This window comes from Haliotis asinina, chromosome 1 (genome assembly GCF_037392515.1).
Source record: "Haliotis asinina isolate JCU_RB_2024 chromosome 1, JCU_Hal_asi_v2, whole genome shotgun sequence".
Lineage (NCBI taxonomy): Eukaryota > Metazoa > Mollusca > Gastropoda > Lepetellida > Haliotidae > Haliotis > Haliotis asinina.
The window spans coordinates 52,248,788-52,272,689 of record NC_090280.1 but is presented as its reverse complement, the minus strand read 5'-3'; the positions used below and the strand labels follow the sequence as shown (position 1 = coordinate 52,272,689).

The window sequence follows — 23,902 nt, the reverse complement described above, 5'->3', positions numbered from 1 at the left end:
AGGGGTGTTGGGATAGACTAGTGGATAAAGTGACTACTCATCCACCCAAAGAACCGGGTTCAATTCTGATACCCCCAGCCATGATATTGCTGACATATTGCAGAATGAGGCATAAGACCATACTCACTCACTCACTCCATCTTTGTGCCTCTCTTTATTATGCACATCTGGAGCCTAAGACCAAATGATTTCTGCTAGAAGATTTTGCTAGAATTAATGTTTATTACAATATAGTTGAGAACATCGTGTTACCATCATGTCACAGTCAAATGGCATCACTAATCTCTTTTACACTAAAGCTGGCTAGCTGTACTCCTCAAACCCAAGACTCTGGTTAGTACTGCTTGCAAGTGGAAGACTTTTATCATGTCACATTGATACATTTCATATGATTTTGTTTCTTAGATAGAAATATATTACATGATATCTACAGAATATCGAAACACTTTTCAAGTCACTTTGATACATTTAATTCATGACATTAGAATGAGTCTCCGTATATTCTCGTGGCAATGTTATTATGTCAGAATGAGTACCAACAACCTCAAATATTACATGTGACTTGTAGACTGAAGGAAGATCTAGATCTGGAGGAGCCTTGTGAGGAACTGAGCACTGCCTTAGTGGAGGATGTCATCCATGATGAGGCTGTTATCCGGCGAGCAGCGGCAGAGACGCTGGCTCAAGTGTTGGGGGTTCACCAGGAACTGATTCCTGCCACAATACAACTTTTGCTTCAGAAGTACGAGGACAAGTTATTTGTGAGTATATCACCCACTTTGTCTTACTGCCTGCCTTGACAGAGATAAATTGTTCATTGTAATGCTGTGTCAAGAAGGTTTAAAATAGGATACATCTAAATTGATAGGCTTTTTCAGCGCTGCAGCCAGACAGCATAATTGCAGGAGTCTCACAAATTGTACACACCTTGTCACTTTACTCATAAACATATGGGCCAAAATTGGTACAAATTATCATCTCTTGCACATTTTTTCTCATCAGGCGTGGTGTTACCTTTGTTACATGGCTATTTTAATTCATGACTGTGTCAGTAATTTGGAAAACAATATTAGCTTACCTAAATGTCAGTAATAAACACAAAACATTCATAACTTCTCGTCCATTTCTGAAACCAGAAAGAAGCCACTATTAACGAGGTTCCTTAAGCTTCGCACATTGCTAATGTGGGTATTTTGGATTGTGGAACATTAATGTTTGATGTAAGGAGCTTGTATGACGGTGTGTAGTTTCGAGCTTGACGTGTTGTATGGAGTTTAGGATCAAACTTTCTTGGTTTGTTGGACGTCACAATGCCGAAGAGAAGGATAACAGATTATTTACAAATGAAAGCCAGAAAAATATCACTTGTCAGCAACATCGAGTCATCAGAGGCAGACGATCAAAATATAGAAGGTATCGATGGTGTTTTGGGGTTTTTTTTTAGGTTACGATTGATATTGCTAAATGTCTTGACCAAGCAGACGAAATGGAAACGGGCTGCAAGGCCTAGTCATTGGGTACACAAGTGTCAATCATCATTGTTATCTACATATCCTTAGCTTTTTTTTACAGCAAATAGAAGTAGAGATTTGACTTTCATCCCTTAGAAAAAAAAAACAGAACAGTTTAATAAAGAACGTGATTATAAAATTTACTTACAGTATTTTTTAGGTGTAAGTGTTTAAGACTAACCATGAAGGCTCAAGATTTTCTGAAAAATGCCCCATATTTTCTAAAATCATCCAAGTTAATCCTGGCTGCAGTACTGCTTATTCAACATGTATATGATTGTATCTGTGTGTCTGTGTACAGGCTACATGGCTCTGACACTTAACCCATCATAACTGTCAGCATTTGATATTGTGACATTTTGGTACAAATTTTCTCATGAAGATGACAATAATTAACATACTGCACACAAGTGATGTGATTGAAATATTTGGACGTGACATTTCTGGACATGATAAGTTATTTCATCAAAACAAATTATAACAGTTGTATAAAAACAGCATCAAAATGTGTTTTATACCTAAGACAAACATGATAAGGACTTGTCTGATTAATATTTAAGCTACATTGAATTCTTGAAGAGTGTAGGTCACCAGGCATCTGTCAGGTTTCAGCTGGAACTATACAATGACTTTCTGACCTAAACTTGTATGTGCATATGTACCTACCTACCTACCTACCTACCTACCCACCCACCCACCCAAGCACGCACCCACTCACGCACACAAAAGCGCGCGCACACACACACACACACACACACATATGAATCTGAGAAGATTGCAATTATTGTATTGTCAACAAAATATTCTGAATGTACATAGGATAATGGGTTTTTTTTAACAAATTATGGTAATTTTTCCTTATCCTGACTGATGCTTATTTCATCCCTTCATGCGAAGTGGAACATTTGAAACCCCTTGAAGACGTCGTCATTGTTCATCTTCATCGGATGTGGTCTCCACATGGAAGATTTCACGGAATGACGACCACTCCAGGGATGCACGCAGACATGACGATCTCTCCGACATTCTGCACAGGGAGGACGTTCAATGAACCGTTTCAGACCACACGCGAATGCATTCATGACAGAATAGAGATGACTCACTGGACAGGTGCCAGCTTACATCAGAGGGAAAAAGAAGTCGTTTTCTCAGACTCAGAGATTACATTTTCGATTACGACTGGGCTAGACCTCATTTCACCATTGAAGGCGTCTTACAACGCCCACACCTATAAGATGATCAATGACTACTTGACATCTTCATCTTCCTTCCGATTATATACTGAGACACCTACGGAAGTACCCCACAACACTATCTCAGTATGGATGAGAGCTGTTATACTAAGGGCCTATAAAGCAGCAGGACTTAAACCCCCTCAAGTTTCCAGTCCACATGAAGTGTAAGTCTTGGCATCAACACCCTCTCTACATGGAAATAGCTCCCTTACAGCAATAATGGAGGGCTGCTTTTGGAGATCATCCACAGTGTTTGTCAACCACTACCTACGAGACATCACCTCTGAGAATGTCACTGACATTCACCAGTTTGGGCCTCTTAATGTACCACAACAACAAATGGTTCTACAAATGCGCTGAGTTTCACTCACCCCTCTTAATCACAAATGATGATGACCCTGTACTGGTAAAACAGTTACTTGTACATGAAGAAGGATTGTGTGAGGACATCATGAAGAAAGAGTTGCTATAGATAGCTAGTTGGAGGAAGAAACTAGTATATCTAAAATCACACTCTTTATCACGTGACTTGTTGAGACCAAGATGCTCTGTGGAGTAGAATGGCAGTGTCCATGCGCACATCTCGTACAGACAAGCATGAGTGGTTATGACCCGGTCCTCATAATGAAGATACTTCTACATGTGAAGGGTCACAACTTGTCTTGATAGGAATCTTGACATACAGTAATGTTAGACACAAACAAGATGCTAGCTGATCTATATATCATCACGCTCCAATCAGCGATCGCTTCGCAAGATGAGAAGTTCAACTGGATGTGATTCTACATCTTTTACGATGAATATTGGAGGAACAGGACTGAATAAAAATGCTGTTACATTTCCCGAGGTGGGGAAAGTACTAGGTCGTGGTCTGACCCACCACCGATTCCGTCAGATTCTCTGAACAAATAAGCATGTATCAGGATAAAGAAATATATGTAATTTTCTGAATAAAGTTGATATTTTATACTTTTCCTGACTTAAGATGTCATGCCCTCCCTACTGCCCAACTCAGACACGTTGGATTCTTGTGTCAGGCTTATGGAATTACAAAGAGAGTGACAAACGGGCTGGTCATGTGACCAATGTGATGGGTAACGGGGAGCCTTCTGGTGGGTGAGAGTGATTATACGTCCGCTTCAAAAGAAGGGCACTTCAAAGGATTTCAAGTCTTCCACTAACTTGGCATAGAGGGAGGTGATAAGCAAATAGGCATGAGTCATGATAAGTATAAAATGTCAGTTTTATTCAGAAAATTACATATTGGTTGCCACAATTAATTAAATTCAAATTTTCATATTTTGAGTTCATTCTGCACAAAGCTATTATTGATTATTCAGATGCCACCACCCCAGCTGGACCAGTTTGGACGGTTAGTTGAGGAGCAACCCCCAGACATGTGGCATGCCAGGTCGGGTATCGCGCTCGCCCTCCATAAGATGGCAGCACTTGTCCCACAGGATAGTATCTCTGACCTGTTTGACTTCTACGTCCCTAACGCTCTCGGAGACAGGAACCCAGATGTTCGTTCCCAGATGCGAGATGCAGCACTGGCCTGTGTGAACACTCATGGAAAGGTATGGCTAACCATGGAGTGGATGATTTTATAATTCTTTCTTTTTCCTCGTATCTAATACTCCACATGGTGTGATGGCTGGAATACTGTAAGTGAGATCAGGTGGTCAAGCTCCCTGACTTGCTTGACACATGACATCAGTTACCAAATGTTTAGATATATGCCCATGATGTTGATCACTGGATTGTCTAGTCCATACTCGATTATTTACAGACCACCACCGCATAGCTGAATTGTTGCGGAGTGGTGTAAAACTAAACTCATTCAGTCTGATATGTAATAGCAAATTGGATTATAAATTGCTCGACCCTCATGTCTGCAGGAGAACGTGAATGAATTGTTACCAGTGTTTGAAAACTTCATGGCAAACGCACCTGACACTGCCCAGAACGACACAGTCCGACAGAGCATTGTCATCCTGATGGGGACACTGGCCAAGCATCTGGACTCTGACAACCCTAAAGTGAAACCAATAGCTGCCCAGCTGATCAGTGCTCTCTCTACACCTTCACAGGAGGTAAGTGTCATTACTACTTCAAGGTACCCTTGAAGATCAGGGTTAGAACTGATCTTCAGTAATCCATGTTTGATGTAAGAAGTGACCGACAGGATTGGGTGATCAGTTTGGCTGTGTAGATAATTGCTTATGCTGTTCATCTCTGGATTTTCTGCTCCAGACTCGATTATTTTACCAACTGATGGCATAAAGCTGGAATATTGCTGAGGACAGCATAAACTAAACTCACTCACTATTTGTAGGTGGCAGGCAGGTCAATAATACCATGCGACCTTGAAAGGCAGCTTGAGTTGTAGGCTGAATGCACACAGAACACCTTGTGATCATCATTCAGAGATGAGTGGTAATGGTGTATTCTGTGAAAGGTACGCTGTTGTGTCATTTGTGTGTTCCAGTGCATTGAGATGACCAAAGCAAAACACCATGCTCCCAAGCAATCTAAGCATCGTAATAGACAGGCTCAGTTACCTAATTGATGGCATGCACAGACGGAATGGAATTATTATTATTATTATTATTATTATGGATTTTTTTGGAATACTTGCTTTCATGCTGCCTATCTATGACAGGTGCAAGAGGCTGTAGCCAACTGTCTGCCCCCACTGGTGCCATCAATCAAGCAGGGTGCCCCCGATCTGGTACAGCGTCTCCTGCATCTGCTTCTGGAGTCAGACAACTACGGCGAGCGCCGTGGTGCTGCATATGGCCTGGCAGGACTCATCAAGGGAATGGGGCTGCTCGCGTTGAAACAACAGCAGATAATGGACACCCTGACTGCAGCCATTCAGGATAAAAAGAATCCACGCAAGAGAGAAGGTAGGGAAGCTGTAGGGCCAGGACATTTAGCCCAGAGGCTGGATCTAGGGTTAGTGCAAGGGCAGGCTGTACATCTTGGGGTATGTGAAGGACTAGTGCAAGAGAGGTTGTAGATCTAGTGGAAAGGGATGGAGCATTGCTAGGGAAGGGTGTAGATCTACTAGCAGGAGAATTGGTAGTGCTAGGGAAGACTGTAGACATAGGGGCAGGAGAAGTGCTAGTTGAGGCTTAGGCCTAGAGGCTTTAGATCATGGGTAGGTGCTGCGAGCTAGAGTTTACTCTATGTGTATAGTGTGTGGGGGTCAGTCAGCACAATTTTTAGAGTAAAGGGTGAGAGAAATCAAAATAAATCCTAATGGGTAGATCATTCCATGATTCCAGTACCTGCCTCCTGTTGCAGGTGCTCTTTTTGCCTTTGAGATGCTGTGCAATATGCTTGGACGGTTGTTTGAGCCATACATCGTGAATATCATCCAGCACTTGCTGTTGTGTTTTGGAGACAACAACCAGTATGTGCGGGAGGTGAGTGATATTACTCCATAGATTGCTATGTTGAAACTCTGAGTGTCTTGTCGAACAATTTTATGAAAGTTTGTATTGTTTCTGCATATCATAAATATCACATTTCGTACATTGAAATCAATCAATGAAATGTGTCTGGTCCAGACATTTTTCCAGCTGTTAGAAGAAATGCTTTGTGTTGTTTTGTAAAATATGATATAATTACACAAGATGTTTATGTTTGTATTCAGGCGGCTGATGATTGTGCAAAGGCAGTGATGCGGAACCTGAGTGCCCATGGTGTGAAACTGGTGCTCCCGGCACTGCTCAACGGCCTGGAAGAGGACCAATGGAGGACCAAGACAGGTGAGACACAATGCCTGAAACACTGGGTTCTAACCATTACCTCTGAGGTCTCATGAAGAGACCTGCCTGGAGAGCAGTCGATGGGTGGTGTGATACCTGACTGCTATTAAAAAAAATTTGAAGCGATTGTACTTTTTGCCTTGCCAGGTGTTTGGTATTGATTAAATAAAACCAGGACTGGCTTGCCAAGTAGTGTACTGTTTGGTCATCTGGTATTCTATAGCATGATGTTACAATAGGGTAACTCTTCAAAATCAGCATTAGTCCCAGTCCCAATGTAGTAATCTTGAAGGTGGCGTAACCCAACTTCTCTTTGCCAGTTCAGGCTCTAAGACTGTCACTGTGTCTCTGCCTAGGCAGCCACAATATTGTATCAAGTGAATGCCCACTTCACAGACATCAACAATACTTCAATTTGAATGCTCAAAAATCTTCTTAATCTTTCGAGGTAGTTTTGTGATTGATTTTGTGTTGTTACAGGATCTGTTGAGCTGCTAGGAGCCATGGCTCACTGTGCTCCCAAACAGCTGTCAGCATGTCTTCCAAACATCGTGCCCAAACTGACGGAGGTGCTCACAGACTCACACATCAAGGTACAACGGGCTGGCTCACAAGCTCTCTTGCAGATTGGATCTGTTATCAGAAACCCTGAGATTCAAGGTGGGTACCTGTGACTTGTGTGATTCTTAAAACGCAGAAACATGCGGTTTTCACGCAAAGAAAATTAATAAAACCATGCAAAAAATATTTTGCATGCAGGTTTTAGACACATAGATTTTGATCTACATAATTTCAAAAAGTACCTTAAAACCGCAACATATAAACAAACAATACATTGTAACATGATTCAGGATTGTACTGAAAATGTCACACACAAACATGTGGACTACATACTTATAATTTTATTTCTGCATGCATTCGTACAAAACCTGCTGAGTTTCATCACTGAAACCACCAAGAGATGGAAGCTGAAGTGTTTACTGTTTTTGTAGTGCATAGATTACTTGTGAAAGGATCATCTGAAACAAATCCAAATTTGTAATTCATGGGGAATTACCCAGAGGTTCTGTGCCTGTCATACAAGGTGGGTAGGGAGATCAGGTGGTCTGGCTCACTGACTTCATTGACACACGTCATCATATCCCAATTCCATAGATCAAAAGTCATTCTGTTGATCACTTGATTGTCTGGTCCAGGCTTGATTATTAATAGACCAACATCCTATACCTTGAATGTCCCTGAGTGTGCATTAAATAACTAACAAAACATAATTTCTCATGCATCTTGTGATAAACCTTTTTGATGCCTTATCCTCCAGCAATTGTGCCTGACCTGATAGACGCCCTACAGGACCCGACCAAGAAGACTACACCCAGTCTTCACATCCTGCTCAACACCAAATTTGTTCACTTTGTTGATGCTCCCTCACTGGCTCTTATCATGCCAGTCATCCAGCGAGCATTCCAGGACCGGACAACAGACACAAGGAAGATGGCTGCTCAGATCATGGGAAACATGTATTCCCTCACGGATCAGAAGGTTAGTGTGGCAGGAGTCTGACCGTTTGGGTCAGTGTTGGTTATATCCTTTATTATGTGTGCTCCCAAGTGGGATCATAGCTGCTTAAACAGGTGTAGATTTCGTTATCTACAAGTTGTTGTGTAATAGCTGGAATCTGGGCAATATTGTAAAACAACAAATTTGACTGAGCATAGAAGACACGTCTGTGGATATTATAGTCTCATTATATCAATATTTGTCCTTGCCTTGATTCATATCTTTGCTACTTTTCCTTTTGCACCCGATGCACAGTGGAAACCTCTGTTTCTGTGTTCCCAAGAACAGTAAAATAAATCTCAGTCTTTATGTGTCAAAATTGCATCTGCAGGTCTGTAGTTAATGTAAATTCATTGCTAAATATGAAATAGACTCAATTTGTGATTGTCCTGACTCATGCTTATTATGCTTATCTCCTCCCTCTATGCAAAGATAGTGGAGCACTTGAAATCCCTTTAAGTTCCCCTCTAACTGAAGCGGACATACAATACACTCGACCAATACGGTCTTATGACCAGCCATTCTTGTCACTCTTTCCTTCCCTGGTCCTTTAATCTAATCTGTCGTAAATTGTTTACTCTTCAACATTGTTGACAACTTGAGCGTCCACGTTAAGTTATGATACATCCCAGGTGTACGCAAAGTATCGGCCAAAGTGCTCTCAGGCCCTATTCAGCCATCTATAACGGAATGGATGCTACATCGAGAGGCGTTTCAACTCACCAGTCAAACATTTGGATCCCTGCAAATAGACCTATTTGCTACAAGGTTCAACAAGCAGATGCCAACGTTGGTATCTCCAGTACCGGATCTGTTGGCGCGAGCAACAGATGGTCTCAAGCATCTTGTGGGAAGGACTAAACGCTTACGCTTTCTTCCCACCAGTACTTCTACTGAAAGTCGGAAAGATAAAACAGACGCTGCTGATAAATCTGATTTTGGTTGCGCCTTATTGGCCAGCTAGAGGTTACTCATCGAGGAACTAGGACAACCACAAGAGTGGAAGAACCTACTCGTCCATCAGCACCCCAAACAAGCACACGACAATCCAACTTCACTTATGGATCGTATCAAAGCCTGCTTAAAGCATCAAATATATTCTACTAGAGTAGTGAAGGCAGTCACACTAGCTGTACGTAGATCTTCCCTCCACCTTATATGACAATAAATAGGTAGAAAGACTTCACTGCAATGAAGGCCACACATCCACAAGTAGCAGGTTGTGTATGTCATCTACAACATATCAGAGGGCTGAAACGTTCTACAGTTCTACATACTTGTCTGCACTCAGCTCGGTTATCACCATGAAAACGGGGATCAAACTGACTAAAGTGCCTGAACTACTCACCTTACAACATTCATTCATGCTGGAAGACCAACAATGTAAGTGTAAGGCTCCAGCTTGGGATTTGAATGTCGTACTACAACACATCACGAGTGATATCTACGACCCACTAGACTGGACATTTCTTGAATTATTGACACAAAAAACGCTGTTCCTACTCTCCCAAGCAACAGCGGTTCGAATGTCAGAAATATATATTCTGGACTTCAGTGGCACAAGATTCGACTTAAGTCATTATCAGATTGTACATCTATTACTAAGATGGGATTTTATCACCAAAAATCAACTGCCTGGACAACCGGACAGACAGTTCCACATCCTGGCACTATCTACAGTCCTTGGGCTACACGATACACGGGATTTGTCATTATGTCATTTGTAAAGCAAACGCTGTGTTTACCAACCACTACCTACAAGACATCACCACGGATGACATCACTGGCAATCACGAATTTGGACCACTTGTCACACAAGGACTAACAGTTGCACAATGGCACTCACCCTTTTATCACATGACTTTCTGAGACCAAGACGCTCTACGGAATATAATGGTTGAGAGTCCATGCACACGTATTGAATAGGCTAGCATGAGTGATCATGACCCTGTACTCGTATTAAATGTACTTGTACACAAAGAAGGGTCGCAAGTGGTCTTGATGGAAATCTTGACATACAGTTCCATTACACACTAGCAGGACGCTAGCTGATCTATGTCACCACATTCCAGTAACCAAATGATTCAAGAGAAGACAAGTCCGACTGGATGTGACCACACACCCTGGCCCCATCTCACAGATGAATATTGGAAGAACAGGGCCGAACTATGATTGTTATAGTACTGGGTGTACTGGATGACAGTCGGCAGAATCCAGCGTGGCCTGAACGACCACTGTTTCCGTCGGATTCTGTAAGCATAGTAAACATGAGTCAGGATAAGGAAAATTATGTAATAATAATAAAAAAATAATGATATAAAAATGATATTTTATGCTTATCCTGACTCTTGGCATCAAGCCCTCCCAGCCGCCCCTCTCAGGTCACTGAATTCACTGTAATTCTTGTGTCGGGCTTATGAGTTTTGGCGAGAGTGGCAAGCATAGCTGGTCATCTGACTGTATTGATGTGAAAGGGAGGCTCCCGATGGGTGAGAGTATTGTACGTCTGCTTCAATTAGAAATGAACCTCAGGGAATTTCAAGTGTCCTACTATCTGCATAAAGGGAGGTGATAAGCATAACAAGCATGAGTCAGGAGTCCTTGTTAATCATATAATCTTGAGGTTGAAGTTTGCAGGTGAATTTTAATGTAGTATTGATAATCTTGTATATATACCTCTTCACAGTTTTATGAGATAATTGTGATGATATCACAAAGATTACTGATCCCCAGACTGACTGACTGACTGCTCTTTTGTTTGTCTGCAGGACCTCTCCCCATACCTGCAGTCAGTGATTCCCGGCCTGAAGCAGTGCCTCTTGGACCCAGTGCCGGAGGTGCGCAGCGTGTCGGCTCGTGCCCTGGGAGCCATGGTGAAGGGAATGGGGGAGACCATCTTTGAGGAGCTCCTGCCCTGGCTCATGGAGAACCTTGTGTCGGAACAGAGCTCTGTCGACAGATCTGGGGCTGCACAAGGTAAAAGACCACATTGTGGATACAGTTCTGAGACTATAGTCTCCAGTCTATCTTTAAACAATGACTCAAACTGTTATTTATTTTTGTTATTGTATGACAGTTAAAATTATGTTGGAGCGGAAGCAAGGGCTGTGTTTCAGTTCACCTGCTGCTTCACCTGGCTGTTGGTACTGTTATTTCCCTTTCTGGGATCTACCTCCTCCATGGTGTAGAGGTTAGAGCATCTGCCGGGAGAGTGGAAGGTCCTGGGCTCATACTGCGGCCGCAAGATGTTAAAATATGGCACTGTCTGGCACTCAGCACTAATCGGTATAGCAAGGACTGGTCAGCTCAGGATCAGGATAATGTGTCTTTGCATCCCAAAATGACTGTCAATTGATGCTTGCGATATCAGTCACTATATATATAATCTTGTCCAGGGCCCTGTTTCAGAGAGCTATTGTAGATAATACAATAATAAGTCTATTTTACAGTATAGGAGGTACGACAGTAGTAGTGATACGATAACTCTCTGAACCGGGACCCAGACTTCCTTGTTGTTCCTTGAATTCAGCAGTAGTCCACTATCAGAGTTCTACCTAAAGCCAAGGCAGTATTTCAGTCATGTTTTTGTCTCAGGTCTCAGCGAGGCCATCGGTGGTATGGGGCTGGACAAACTGAAGAAGCTGATGCCTGGCATTATAGAGACGGCAGAGAGAGACGACATCGCGCCCTTCGTCCGGGACGGTTACATCATGACCTACATCTATCTCCCCACAACATTTGGCAGGGATTTTGCCATATTTGTTGGCCCGATTCTACCATCCATCTTGAAGGTAGGTGCAGTTCTGCTCCCAACAGTAGTTGTGAATTTCCCGACAGAAGGCTTCCTTTCTAATGGCCAGTTAGGGCATGATATGTGATTAGTTTCATTGTACAAACTTTGATTTTCAACACAGCAAAAAGCAATTTGTCGGAAACTAACTCTTTTGAAATTCTTTTGCAATGGTTGCAGTGTTTCTGGAACCATTGGGCCTTGGAAACAATGACAGATAGACTTTTGATCTGTATTTTAAGCATCTCCCACTGGCAGTGTGTGCTAGTCAGAATTTCTGGTCTGAGACTTATAACTGGATCTAATAATTGTTCTGCATCTCTTCCATTGAAAAGTGAATTGCAAAAATATTTGACATCATGGCATTGAATGTCCAGGCTGTGGGGAGTGTTGTTTCTCATCTTGATGATAGTGACATAAGCCCTCATTGTTTAATGAGCCTAGTTATATCCTTGTACTTCAGGCTCTAGCTGATGAAAGTGAGTACGTACGTGACACAGCTTTGAGGGCTGGCCAGAGAATCATCACGTTGTTTGCCGACACCGCCATATCACTACTTCTCCCAGAGATCGAGAACGGACTGTTTGCTGACAACTGGAGGATCCGATTCAGCTCCGTCCAGCTCCTAGGAGACCTTCTCTACAAGATATCAGGTGAAGATACAAGATACAGCAGAGCCTTTACATGTAGCAATGTACACTCTTGTAACAACAAAGTCTACTACCTATCAAAAGTTTAAACTCACTTAAAGCACTCACTGTATGTTATGTGGTTACATCAAAAATGAATTTCTCCACTAGCGGTATTGCAGGTGGATTAAATGAGGATCATGCATCAAATTGATGTAAGATTTTGTGGGAAAATTGCCAATTTTTAATGAACACGAGGCACTAATCTTTTCAGTGTTACGAATTTGTTTTACAATTCATCAGTTCATAAGTAAACAGTGTCTGTAACAATACGTGTAAACAAAATTTAATATTTTGCCAAATCTAGTTTGGAACTGTTGACTGAAAAACATGGCTGCATTTACACTAGTCTATTCTTTTGGTGGGTAGTATATATTGAGACACCATGGCATGTTTTAGAAAGTGGTCAAATGTAACATGTTATATTTGGAATTACACTTTCTTAGTAAAGTACAAATTCTCGTACATTTATTGGGTTGTGTCCTGTCCCAAACAGATAATATATTGACAGATACTGATCATGTGTTCATAATACAGGTGTGTCTGGCAAAATGTCCACCGAGAGTGCTGGGGAGGATGACAACTTCGGAACTGAGACATCACAACAGGTAGGCACTCGACAATCACCGTGGTTAGGACTGTTACTATATACTGATGGAAATAGATATGAAACTGTTGCCTGTGTTTGAAATGCTGCTGTTCTCTATAGCCAGAGTTTCTTCTGTAATTGTGTTGAATACACCAACATACTACACCAGAAAGTATATTGGTTTGTAAGTGAGTCCTTGCCTTGAAGTGCTCTGCAGTATATTTCAAATAGATGAACGCACTGGCATTTCTATACAGAAATGCTTTCAGATTGACCCTGAGTATTGATAGAAGATCATCAGCAACTTGCCCGTGCAAATAACTTCCATCAAAGAACGAAAAATCAAACATATAGGCCTCCTCAACAATGAAATCATGGGGGCGTATGACCCACCATGATGTGACTGTAACACTGTTAATGGTAATCAACTGACCAATTCAATTTACATATTTCTCCCATATTAGTGAAGAATGAGATTGCAGTTCCTTGATACCAAGATGGCTGAAAGACTGCTCTGAATGTGATACAGATAGAAAAAAGAAGTATTGCTACCAATGATGAATTGTTCATCATTGTTGAATTGTTCCATTGTTTTTACCCAGGCTATCACCAAAGCCCTGGGGGTTGAAAGACGGAACCGAGTGCTCGCTGGGTTGTACATGGGCAGGTCGGACACAGCGCTCCTGGTGAGGCAGTCAGCACTCCATGTCTGGAAGGTGATCGTGAGCAACACTCCAAGGACTCTTCGGGAGATTCTACCTACACTCTTCTCACTACTGCTGGGATGTCTGGCAAGCACCAGCCACGACAAGAGAACGGTGAGCTCGAGTCTGTACTTGTAAACTTGGTCCTACACGTACAAGTTTGATCATCCTCAGATGACTTTGATCGTATAGTGAAGAGTTTGATTGTACATTACAGGTTTGATTCTACACTGATCAGTTTGATCATGCTCTGATGAGTTCGGTCATACATTTACAACGCTTACATGAATTCTAAGTGTATGTGTTTGATTCTGTACTTATGAGTTTGATCATACACATACAGTTTTGAGCCTCCTTTTGTGTGTAAGACATGTTTATGTGAGTGGTTTCGTTATGTAGGTGGCAGCGCGCACCCTTGGTGACCTGGTGAGAAAGCTAGGTGAGCGTGTTCTGCCTGAGATCATCCCAATCCTGGAGCGGGGACTGGACTCAGAAGAGGAGGACCAGAGACAGGGAGTCTGCATTGGCCTTAGCGAGATCATGGCCTCTACAAGCAGGGACCATGTAAGGACTTAGTCTCCATCATACACCTGTTTATAAATCATTTTTCACATCAGTCCCTATTATGGAGGGGTCACTGGAGTGTTTACTGTTGCGTTGTGTTACAGGTGCTAGTGTTTGCAGACAGTCTCATACCCACAGTGAGGAGAGCACTGTGTGACTCGCTCCCGGATGTAAGAGAGGCTGCTGCCAAAACCTTCGACAACCTACATGCCAACATCGGAAACCGAGCCCTGGATGAAATTTTACCAGCTCTACTTAAACAACTGGTGAGATCTGCTTTACTACCAGGATTTGTCGAATACAATACACAATACAATACAATTCAATTTTCGGCAGTGGACAGTGATGGAAGTAGCTGCTTGCCCACTGTTGCCGACACAGACGCTTTAATTCAGACCAGTAACATTCCCATAAAGTTTGGCGATTGAACATGAAGTCAGTGGATGTTTATTTCTATGAATATTTATGTCCTTTACTGGCAAACTCTGTGTCACTTTAATTCGTTTCATTGTTTATCAAAATCCTCCAGCCTTTGTGACACGTGAAGGTCGGAGTTAGAATACTGGCCTTCAGTAACCCATGTTTGTCGTAAGAGGTGACTAACAGGACCGGATGGTCAGTAAATAGTAACTGGTAAACATTGTTTCAAACCCAGGGTTGCCAACGTGTTAAGTCATTTGTCAGGGATAGGTGGAGGAGTAGCCTTTGGTTAAGAAGTTTGTTCAAAGACCCAGGTTCGATTCCCCACATGGTCACAATGTGTGAAGCCCATTTCTGGTATCACCTGGTGCAGAAAACAGCGTAAAACTAAAACTCACTCATCATTTGTCAGAATGAAACCTGTCCTTATGGGCTCACCGTACTGATTCATGTGTTGGATCATGCATCCTTTTCATCCTGTTTTAAGGGAAAACATTGTGTAATGCTTTACAAAGGGCTTGCCCCAAACTGAATCACACGATAAGCTGAACCTTAGCTGCAGTTGTCACAGCCCTCAATAAGAACTGACAGTGGATCATGAGGAGCTTCTTGTTGTAACGGCAGCACATGTCTTTGTTGGATCCTGTGGTAGGCAGAAAACAGTCATGAATTATCTCAGTGTGTATCAGCACCACTTTACTGGGGGGATGGGGGTGGGGAATGCTGTGTGGTACGTGTCTACGAGCAGCACCACTTCGTGATTGACATACCAGGATATTATATATGGCATATGTCCAAATCTGCATTCAACTTAGCCAATACAATTTATGATCCACCATTGCAGGATGACCCATCTCAGGAGGAGGCAGCCCTGGACGGCCTGAAGCAGGTCATGACGGTCAAGAGCAGAGTCGTCCTTCCTTACCTCATACCCCAGGTCAGTAGAGTTGTCTTTCCTTACCTCATACCCAGGTGAATAGAGTTGTCCTTTACAACCATTCTGTTTATCAATTTGAATGTCCTGTCCAGACTCAATTATTCAGACCGCAGTTTTATAGCTTGAATATAGCTGACTGCAGTATAAAACAACAGCGAACAAAAGTGTATGTTGTTTGGCAGTTCAGTAACAGTGCCAGTTAAAAATTGTTCCCAGTTCCCCAAAGACTTGATCAAATACATGTCGGATTTTATGTCTATATACAAGATAGTGTATGTATGTTGGGGTGATGGGATAGCCTTCTGGTTAAAGCGTTCATTGATCATGCAGAAGGACCCATTTCGATTTCCACTTGGGTTAATTGTTTTTAGTCCATATTGGTGTCCCTTGCTGAGATATTGCTGGAATATTGCTAAATGTAGTGTAAAACTCTCTCACACATTGACTGTATACATATCTGCCCATAGTGTACTTGCTTCTGATATATGTTGCAGCTGATCAGCCCTCCTGTCAACACCAAGGCTCTGTCTCTGTTGACATCAGTCGCTGGGGATGCTCTCACACGTCATCTTGGCAAGATTCTCCCGGCACTGATGACGGCACTCAGCGAGAAGGCGGGAACACCTGACGAAGAACAGGTGGGTTCAACAACTTGTAAATTCATACTGTAATTTAAGTTCACATTTTGCCTTGAACTTACATAATCATTACATACGAGGAAAATTGAGGTTTTGTTTCTACAGGCCCTGTAAGAGGATAGATATAATCCTCAATTCAGAAGATTCTGTGTGTAGACTGAATGGAGCTGTTGCGTAGTTGCTGCCTTACATTTACAATCGACAGCTCAGCAGTTGGAGGCTTCCCCTATTTAAACATGCCCTACACCCTTTTTCTGGGCGATGGGGTAGCATAGTAGTTTTTACATTGGGTACAATCTTTGAAGCCCATTTCTGATGTCACCTGCTGAGAAATATAGCTGAGATATAGCTAATATTAGCATAAGATTAAACTTGCTCACTGTCACTCTGGAGCCCAAACCCAATAACAGGTACCCGATGCCAGATGGATAACCGTCCCATTGGCAGAAACCCCAACAAGAAGTTTGACCACCAACCCTTTACAGCAGTTGCATTGTCTGATGTTGATGTAGTTCTGTTGATTTTCTCAAATGACTGTGGTTTTATGTAGTTGTCATTTTTAAATTGAATGTTAACTTTGAATCAAGTTTCGATCAGTTTTAGAAAGTTTCTTTTGTGGTTCAGTAATTATATAATAATTATTATTTTGTTATTTTTGATGAACTTATGTTTTCCGGTGTGAAATATTTTGACTGATTCTCTTTCAAGGAACTGAGCTACTGTAGGACCGTTGTTTTGTCAGTGGAGGATGAGGTTGGTGTTCGGACCATCATGGAGGACCTTCTGAGTGCCAGTCAGATGTCTGATGCTAATATGTGTGCCTCAGCTGTCACAATCCTCCATGCGTTCTGTAAACAGACGGAGCTGGACTTCTCGGAATATGTGCCCCAGCTTTTGCGGGGACTTATTTATTTGTTCACCCGCACTGAGGATAATATTCTTCTAGCAGCATGGAATTGCTTGGATGCTGTTACCAAAGTGAGTAGCAGTTGGTTTTAAGAAACTTATCTCTTTTTGTATTGCAACAATATTTTTTGTTTTAAAGTAGAATTGCTGAACAGAAAAGAATATCATAAATGGGCTTATACAAGGGAGATCATTTCTGAATGCTTGAATATTTACAAATGTTGAATCATTAAACATAATTTACTGAAAATGAATAATAATTCTTAACTTGTCTGCCCATGCTGTGTTTGTTTGTAGAAACTAGACACATCTGAAATGTTGCAACACATCGCGGACGTTAGGACGGCTGTTAGGTTTGCTGTGTCCGACTTTAAGGGCACCAATCTCCCTGGCTTCAGCATTCCAAAGAAGGTAAGACTATACATACTGTTGGATTATTTTGTTTTCTCTTTATATTTAGATTAACATGACTTCAAGTCAAGTATTTTGAGAAATGTCAAAATTTGCTCTTGTGTTTTACAGAATCAATTGTTGACATGTTAAATTATATTTTGGGTCTACCTCTGTTGTTTTCAAGCATATTGTCTCTTTGTACCGTCTATTAATTCACCTTCATACATAATATGATGTGTATGTGACTGTTTGGATGGTTCTGCTTAAGACAATCTTCACTCTCTAACCAATCAGGAATCTTTCACTGGGGTACTTGTGTAGATGTGCGTTATAAAATACCTGTGTAATGCCAAGTACCTGTTACTGTGTTCCAGGGAATCACACCAGTCTTACCAATCTTCCGTGAAGGAATTCTGAATGGATCCCCTGACATGAAGGAGGCTGCTGCCATTGGTCTTGGGGAGGTCATCAACCTCACCAGCCCTGAGGCATTGAAGCCCTCCGTCGTCAACATCACAGGCCCACTCATCCGTATCCTTGGAGACCGGTTTGCATGGCAGGTCAAGGTTGCTGTCCTTGAGACTCTAACATTATTGCTGGGCAAGGTATGGGAAATGTGTCAAGCTGTGTCTGTCTGCGTGTGTCAATCTCCAAACTTACATGATTTGCCTGAGTCAACTAGATTATAGCTAACTGTATATATTTGTGGGCAGTAATATTACGTTGATGTCATACATTTGAGCCTCCATTGAAAATTCTATGTTTATGTCATGCTGTGGAGCTTCTGTCAGTGGGTTAGCCTAATGGTTAAAGCATCAGCTGATCATGCCAATGACCCAGGTTCGATTTCCCCACATGGGTACTACATGTGAGGCCCATTTCTGGTGTCACCCACCATTCTATTGCTGGAATATTGCTAAAAGCAGCGTAAAACTAAACTCTCTATACAACATTTGCTCCTTCACCCTGTGGTGTAATAAATCTGTCATCTGTACCAGGTCTTGATGGTGAATGTATGTCTCCCCTGAGCATAATGCTTGGAACAGCCCACTATGCAGATTCTTTCAGTGTTAGTGAGTGAGTGAGTTAAAATTTAACGTCACATCGGCAATATTGCAGCCATATCGTTACGAGAACATTCTTGGAAAAAGGAATTTATGCATATGGTAAAAACCTATCAACGAAGGACAGTAAAACAACTAGAGTATCACAATAAGAATTAAAACTAGCGTGAAAAGTTAAAACCAATATCACTATTCAGACAGTACAATATAAAATCAGGCTATAGATCACCAACAACTGAAGGTAGGTCACCATACTAGGGGCCATGGGGACTTACAGTACTTCTGCTACCTGCATGGTCATTAGCTGGATTTACACCATCCCCTCAGCTGCTGGCGATTGTATGCAAGATTAGCCACAAATTAAATAATAGTAATACTACGGCTGAAAAAAATATGGAAAAGTAAATTTGACTTCTAATGTTTTGGGACTTGCGTACCCTCTCAGTCTTTCAGTGTTACGTGAACACAGTTAAGCTATCATCCACTAGTGTCTGGTACAGACATCGTTATGTACAGGTCAGTGTCATACAGCTAGAATACTGAGTAGGGCAGTTGGCAGTAAATGAAACATGTAATGTTCTGATTCTTTCTTTTTTGTAAGGTTGGCATGATGCTGAAGCCGTTCCTGCCGCAGCTGCAGACAACGTTCCTGAAGGCCCTGAATGATCCAAACAGGTCGACCCGTCTGAAGGCAGCCGCTGCGCTGGGCAAGCTGATCGTCATTCACACGCGAACGGATCCACTGTTCACTGAGTTGCACACAGGCATCCGTAGCACTGAAGACACCAGTGTCAAGTAAGTCATGGCTGGCAGGATGTTACTGGATGATAATGCAGGGTAGAAATGAGATATAGCATCTTAGCATCAGACAGACCTGTCAAAGTATGTTTGTTGCTCCCTAGATGCAGAGATAGAAAATAGTCAGGTTGTCATGATGAAGTGTTAAGTACCTCTGAGATATCTGATGCCATCAGTGTGGCACAGTCCAAAACAGATTTAGTGCTACAACTTTTCATGTGGAGGTATGGGAGTTATGATCGTCTCAGCTCTTAAGATCACTTTGTACACCAGTACACTCAACACCACTAGGGATCTGACTTGGTGTATTTGTACACCAGCACACTCAACACTAGGGATCTGACTTGGTGTATTTGTACACCAGCACACTCAACACTAGGTATCTGACTCAGTGTATTTGTACACCAGCACACTCAACACTAGGAACCTAACTCGGTGTATTTATACACCAGCACACTTGACACTAGGGATCTGACTCAGTGCATTGTGTACAACCTGACTTACGGTGGTGATCTTGATCCAGTGGGCAGTGGTATAGCCTAGTGGTTAAAGTGTTCACTCCTCACTTCGATTCCCCACATGGGCACAAAGTGTGAAGCTCATTTTTGATGTCCCTCCACGGTGATATTGCTGGAATATTGCTAAAAGCAGCAAAAACAAAACTCATTCACTCACCCATTAAGGAACCTGAGCACCATGATATGTCCTGGAAACACTTACAAAGGCTCGGGATTATCATAACACAAAGTTACCATCCTGTGAGTATCCCTTGTTAGTTATGCTACAGTGCATGGCCATGTTTACTTGATGTCATGTAACTCCCTACTGCATCAGCCCCTGATTTGCAGGACTAATACAACTTGAATACTGCTCACTGCACCATTACACAAGTTGAGACCATATTCTTGTCTGGAATCCACACATACTGATGTGTTCAACTGACTTCCCCATACAGTCGTGAGATGACACATTGAGTCTCAGTATGCTTGTCTAGAAGCAGCAGGTAGTATATCTTTGTTTTGTTGGAGGAAATACAAACATACAGAATTTCTGTCTACACAGAGACACCATGCTGCAAGCCTTGCGGTTCTGTCTGGCTGGTGCAGGCAGTAAGATGTCCGAGTCTATCCGCAAGCAGCTCACCTCAACGCTGAGTGGAATGCTTGGAAGTGGAGAGGACAGTACAAGGATGGTTGCAGCTGGCTGTATGGGAGTGTTGTGTGGATCCCTGGGAGAGGTGGAACTTGGAACCGTCATGTTGGACTATTTGTTGGGTAGGTGTATGGGAGAGCTGTCTGTTGTGTTGATGACACTATATCTGCAATGTTACATTAACCCAGCGGACCTGCAACTCAAAATATGAGGTTTTGAGTTATGACTAAGCAAGCAGTTTTACTGGAAAATGACCAGACAGCAGTATGTCTGTATGTATTTGTCAAGTAATGTTGGTAATGTATTTCTGATTTCATGTCAGAGGTTGGTGGCAGTCTGGATTGGCAACTACGTCATGGTCGAAGTGTTGCGCTAGGTGTGGCCCTCAAGACATGCCCAGATAAAATCCTCACCCCGCAGTATGTGAAGAGTGTCACTAAAGTCATCATGGACTTATCCAGCGCTGACAGGGTGAGTTCAGCTACAGTGTATGTGGTTGAAGCTGTCATGGAAACAGGTATTTTGTTACAATGAGCTGCAATAGGAAATACGAACTGAACAAATGGGAGATGGGTTTATGTAGATTTGTGCCAGATACAGGAGACCCTGATGATGATACGCTGATCTTGCTAATTGTCCAGGAGTCTTAATTCCATGTATTAGAGTGCTTGTAGTGTGTAACGTATGTTTCCTGTTCTGTAGATTCCAATCTGCCAGAGTGGTTTACGTGGAATCGCCTACATACTTCAACACCAGAATAAGACAGGGGAGTTAACTCCAGAGCTGCTTGCTGCTCTTATCAAGGTAGGAGCATTTGTTGTTATAGTCACATTTCATTACTGATTGTTTTGGTTTAGTAATATTTTGGCAAATACTTTGTAAAATGAGTTTAATTATTTTTTTTCTTTGATTTGTTTTTTTGTGTGTAAAGAGATTATAATATGTACATGGATAAGTGCTGATGTTTCAAGGGAATGAAACACGACTCCAATGACGTGAAGCAGCTTGTCGGGCGTGTGGCAACATACCTTGCTCAGTCTGTGGAAGAACCACTCCCCCAGAGCCTTGTGAAGCCACTCATCCCTCCTCTTGTGAACGGCACCAAGGAGAAGAACACCATGGTCCGTGCCAGCAGCGAGTACGCCCTGGTTGCCATGCTGCACATGAGGCAAGGGGATGCGGTGCTGCAGGTGAGTTACCATGGTTACCTACAGAATAATAAATATAGAGTGATGGATCAGCATTCCTTACTTATTGAATTTGTCCCAATCTCTGGTGATCAACATTCATGATGAACTGGAGGTCAGTGGTGCTGTGGTGTCAAGGTGAAAAGTCTACATAAAGGCTTTGAGTTATCAGAGGTCAAACACAACTGGAAAATGATAACAAAATATGGAACATGCAAGGAACAAGCTTTCAGTTTGATGTATTGAAGTTCAACAACTGTAATAAAGGGAATATCCATTGCTATTTAAGGAAAATAAATTATAAAATAACAGCAGAACAGTGTAATAATTTTTATGATCATGGAGATGGTCAGTGTGTCATATTAATGTCAACAGTGGAGCAGGAATTCATACTTGTTAAAGGATCCAACAAATTTGGGATGTTGTGTACACTGCAACTGAGCAGTGATAGTAAACACTTAATTTGTCCAAGGCTTTGCTCATGTGTGCTATTTGCAGGAATATTGCTGACATAATCATTTAACAAGTATTCGTTTCCAAATTGTATTTCTAATGGTTGGTGTTTGTAGCAGTATTTGATGCTATCGTGTGATAACAGGCTTGTCACAGCTCCTTACACTGTTGCAGAGTACCATGAGCTGTTTGGAATCTGGGATGCAGGAGTCCCTGAAGGAAACAGTCAACAAGACACTGAAGAAACTGGCAGGACAACCCCAGCACGGAGGCAAGGAGGATATTGACGACACCTTCCTGACCTAGCGTTTCCCCCCAGTCACTGTAACGACCCATTCCACTTCTGCCCTCCAGGATCTTACTCTTACACCTGCGACACTTCACAATAGCTGAAGAATCAGGAGATGTTTTAAGATTGTGTGATCTTGGAGTGATTCACAGAATGACTTGACGTGAGACCCTTCCAGAGAGGGGCAGAGAAGGTGACAAAAATACCCTATGTTAAAAACTATTGATAAAACTGAGAGTTTTCATCTTTCCATATGGAAGATTTGTAGCCTCTGATATTATTTTTGGTGACCTTGTGCTGGGTTATAAAGTTCAAGATGCAGTAAAGTGAAATTGGTAACATTCTCAAATTCTGTACATGATTTGTGAAATGGATAGTATAATTTGGCATGAGTGTTTCTTTTTTTTTTTTTTTTTTGGTTCATTACTTTGTCGTTTACTTGTTTATTTGTTTTTCTTGATCATAAGTAAGATTTCACATGAGATTACTATTAAGCAGGACACTGCTGGATTTGAAAAGTCCTTACATAAATTTTCATGCATCAAGCTGTATTTGTGCTTCAATATTTACACATTCAGAGAAACAACTACCATTTAGTAGCTGAGTGGTCACATTGTGAGTGGTCATACTGGTTGATGCCAGTGACATCAGTAGGTTGAAGCGTTCAAGTACTGCATGGTCCTCACATTTCTGTGGCTAGTCAAAGCTTGCTTCTGTCTTCATTCATATTCCCCATTAAGTATCTTCAGAGGAAAGATCATTCAGTTAAACATGTACAGAATGAGACGAGATATAATTGAAGAGGTTACATCAAAGTACATCCTCATACTCTGTAATTTGAAAACTTGCAGAAATCAAAACAGAGGCTTATTAATTATTCACAAATGAGAAATAGATGTAGAGGGGAGACCTGATCAGTTTCAACTGCAGTATAGATGACTGTAGACTACATTGGAGGATTTATTTACATATACTACTACTGAATTCTTTCAAGGAGATATGAGAAAGAACACACAGAATGAGATGACATTTACAAACTAGTTATTGTCTGCATCTTCAAAGTGTTAAACTGAGTGTTGTGTTGAATGCTGCTATCAACCAAAGTATCAGTTCTACATGAGTGGGAAGAAGTGTATGAAACAGAATTGGTGCCCATAAAATGCTTGGGCATAACAGCATCATGAGTAATGGTGCTGGGATGTTGAATAAATGTGTAATTAAACATCTGTATCTTTAAGCCACTTGTTGTT

At 41.8% G+C, this 23,902-nt stretch overlaps 1 protein-coding gene across 1 annotated transcript in view; it reads left to right on the top strand.

Annotated features, from left to right (window-relative positions):
- Window positions 1-23,889, top strand: part of LOC137293652 (stalled ribosome sensor GCN1-like) — a 64,140-nt gene extending 40,251 nt beyond the window's left edge. Inside the window, exons 26-51 of the mRNA XM_067824333.1 lie at window positions 569-761; window positions 4,087-4,323; window positions 4,645-4,839; window positions 5,409-5,655; window positions 6,056-6,177; window positions 6,408-6,522; window positions 7,003-7,182; window positions 7,841-8,061; window positions 10,848-11,055; window positions 11,674-11,870; window positions 12,333-12,522; window positions 13,096-13,166; window positions 13,750-13,965; window positions 14,251-14,415; window positions 14,520-14,681; window positions 15,680-15,772; window positions 16,267-16,410; window positions 17,119-17,388; window positions 17,614-17,727; window positions 18,084-18,314; window positions 19,375-19,568; window positions 20,634-20,845; window positions 21,046-21,194; window positions 21,426-21,527; window positions 21,695-21,913; window positions 22,538-23,889. Of these exons, the coding sequence (XP_067680434.1) occupies window positions 569-761; window positions 4,087-4,323; window positions 4,645-4,839; window positions 5,409-5,655; window positions 6,056-6,177; window positions 6,408-6,522; window positions 7,003-7,182; window positions 7,841-8,061; window positions 10,848-11,055; window positions 11,674-11,870; window positions 12,333-12,522; window positions 13,096-13,166; window positions 13,750-13,965; window positions 14,251-14,415; window positions 14,520-14,681; window positions 15,680-15,772; window positions 16,267-16,410; window positions 17,119-17,388; window positions 17,614-17,727; window positions 18,084-18,314; window positions 19,375-19,568; window positions 20,634-20,845; window positions 21,046-21,194; window positions 21,426-21,527; window positions 21,695-21,913; window positions 22,538-22,669 (4,579 nt within the window). The 3' untranslated portion in view covers window positions 22,670-23,889. The remainder of the gene's footprint in view (window positions 1-568; window positions 762-4,086; window positions 4,324-4,644; window positions 4,840-5,408; window positions 5,656-6,055; window positions 6,178-6,407; window positions 6,523-7,002; window positions 7,183-7,840; window positions 8,062-10,847; window positions 11,056-11,673; window positions 11,871-12,332; window positions 12,523-13,095; window positions 13,167-13,749; window positions 13,966-14,250; window positions 14,416-14,519; window positions 14,682-15,679; window positions 15,773-16,266; window positions 16,411-17,118; window positions 17,389-17,613; window positions 17,728-18,083; window positions 18,315-19,374; window positions 19,569-20,633; window positions 20,846-21,045; window positions 21,195-21,425; window positions 21,528-21,694; window positions 21,914-22,537) is intronic.
- The last annotated feature ends 13 nt before the right edge of the window (window positions 23,890-23,902 follow it).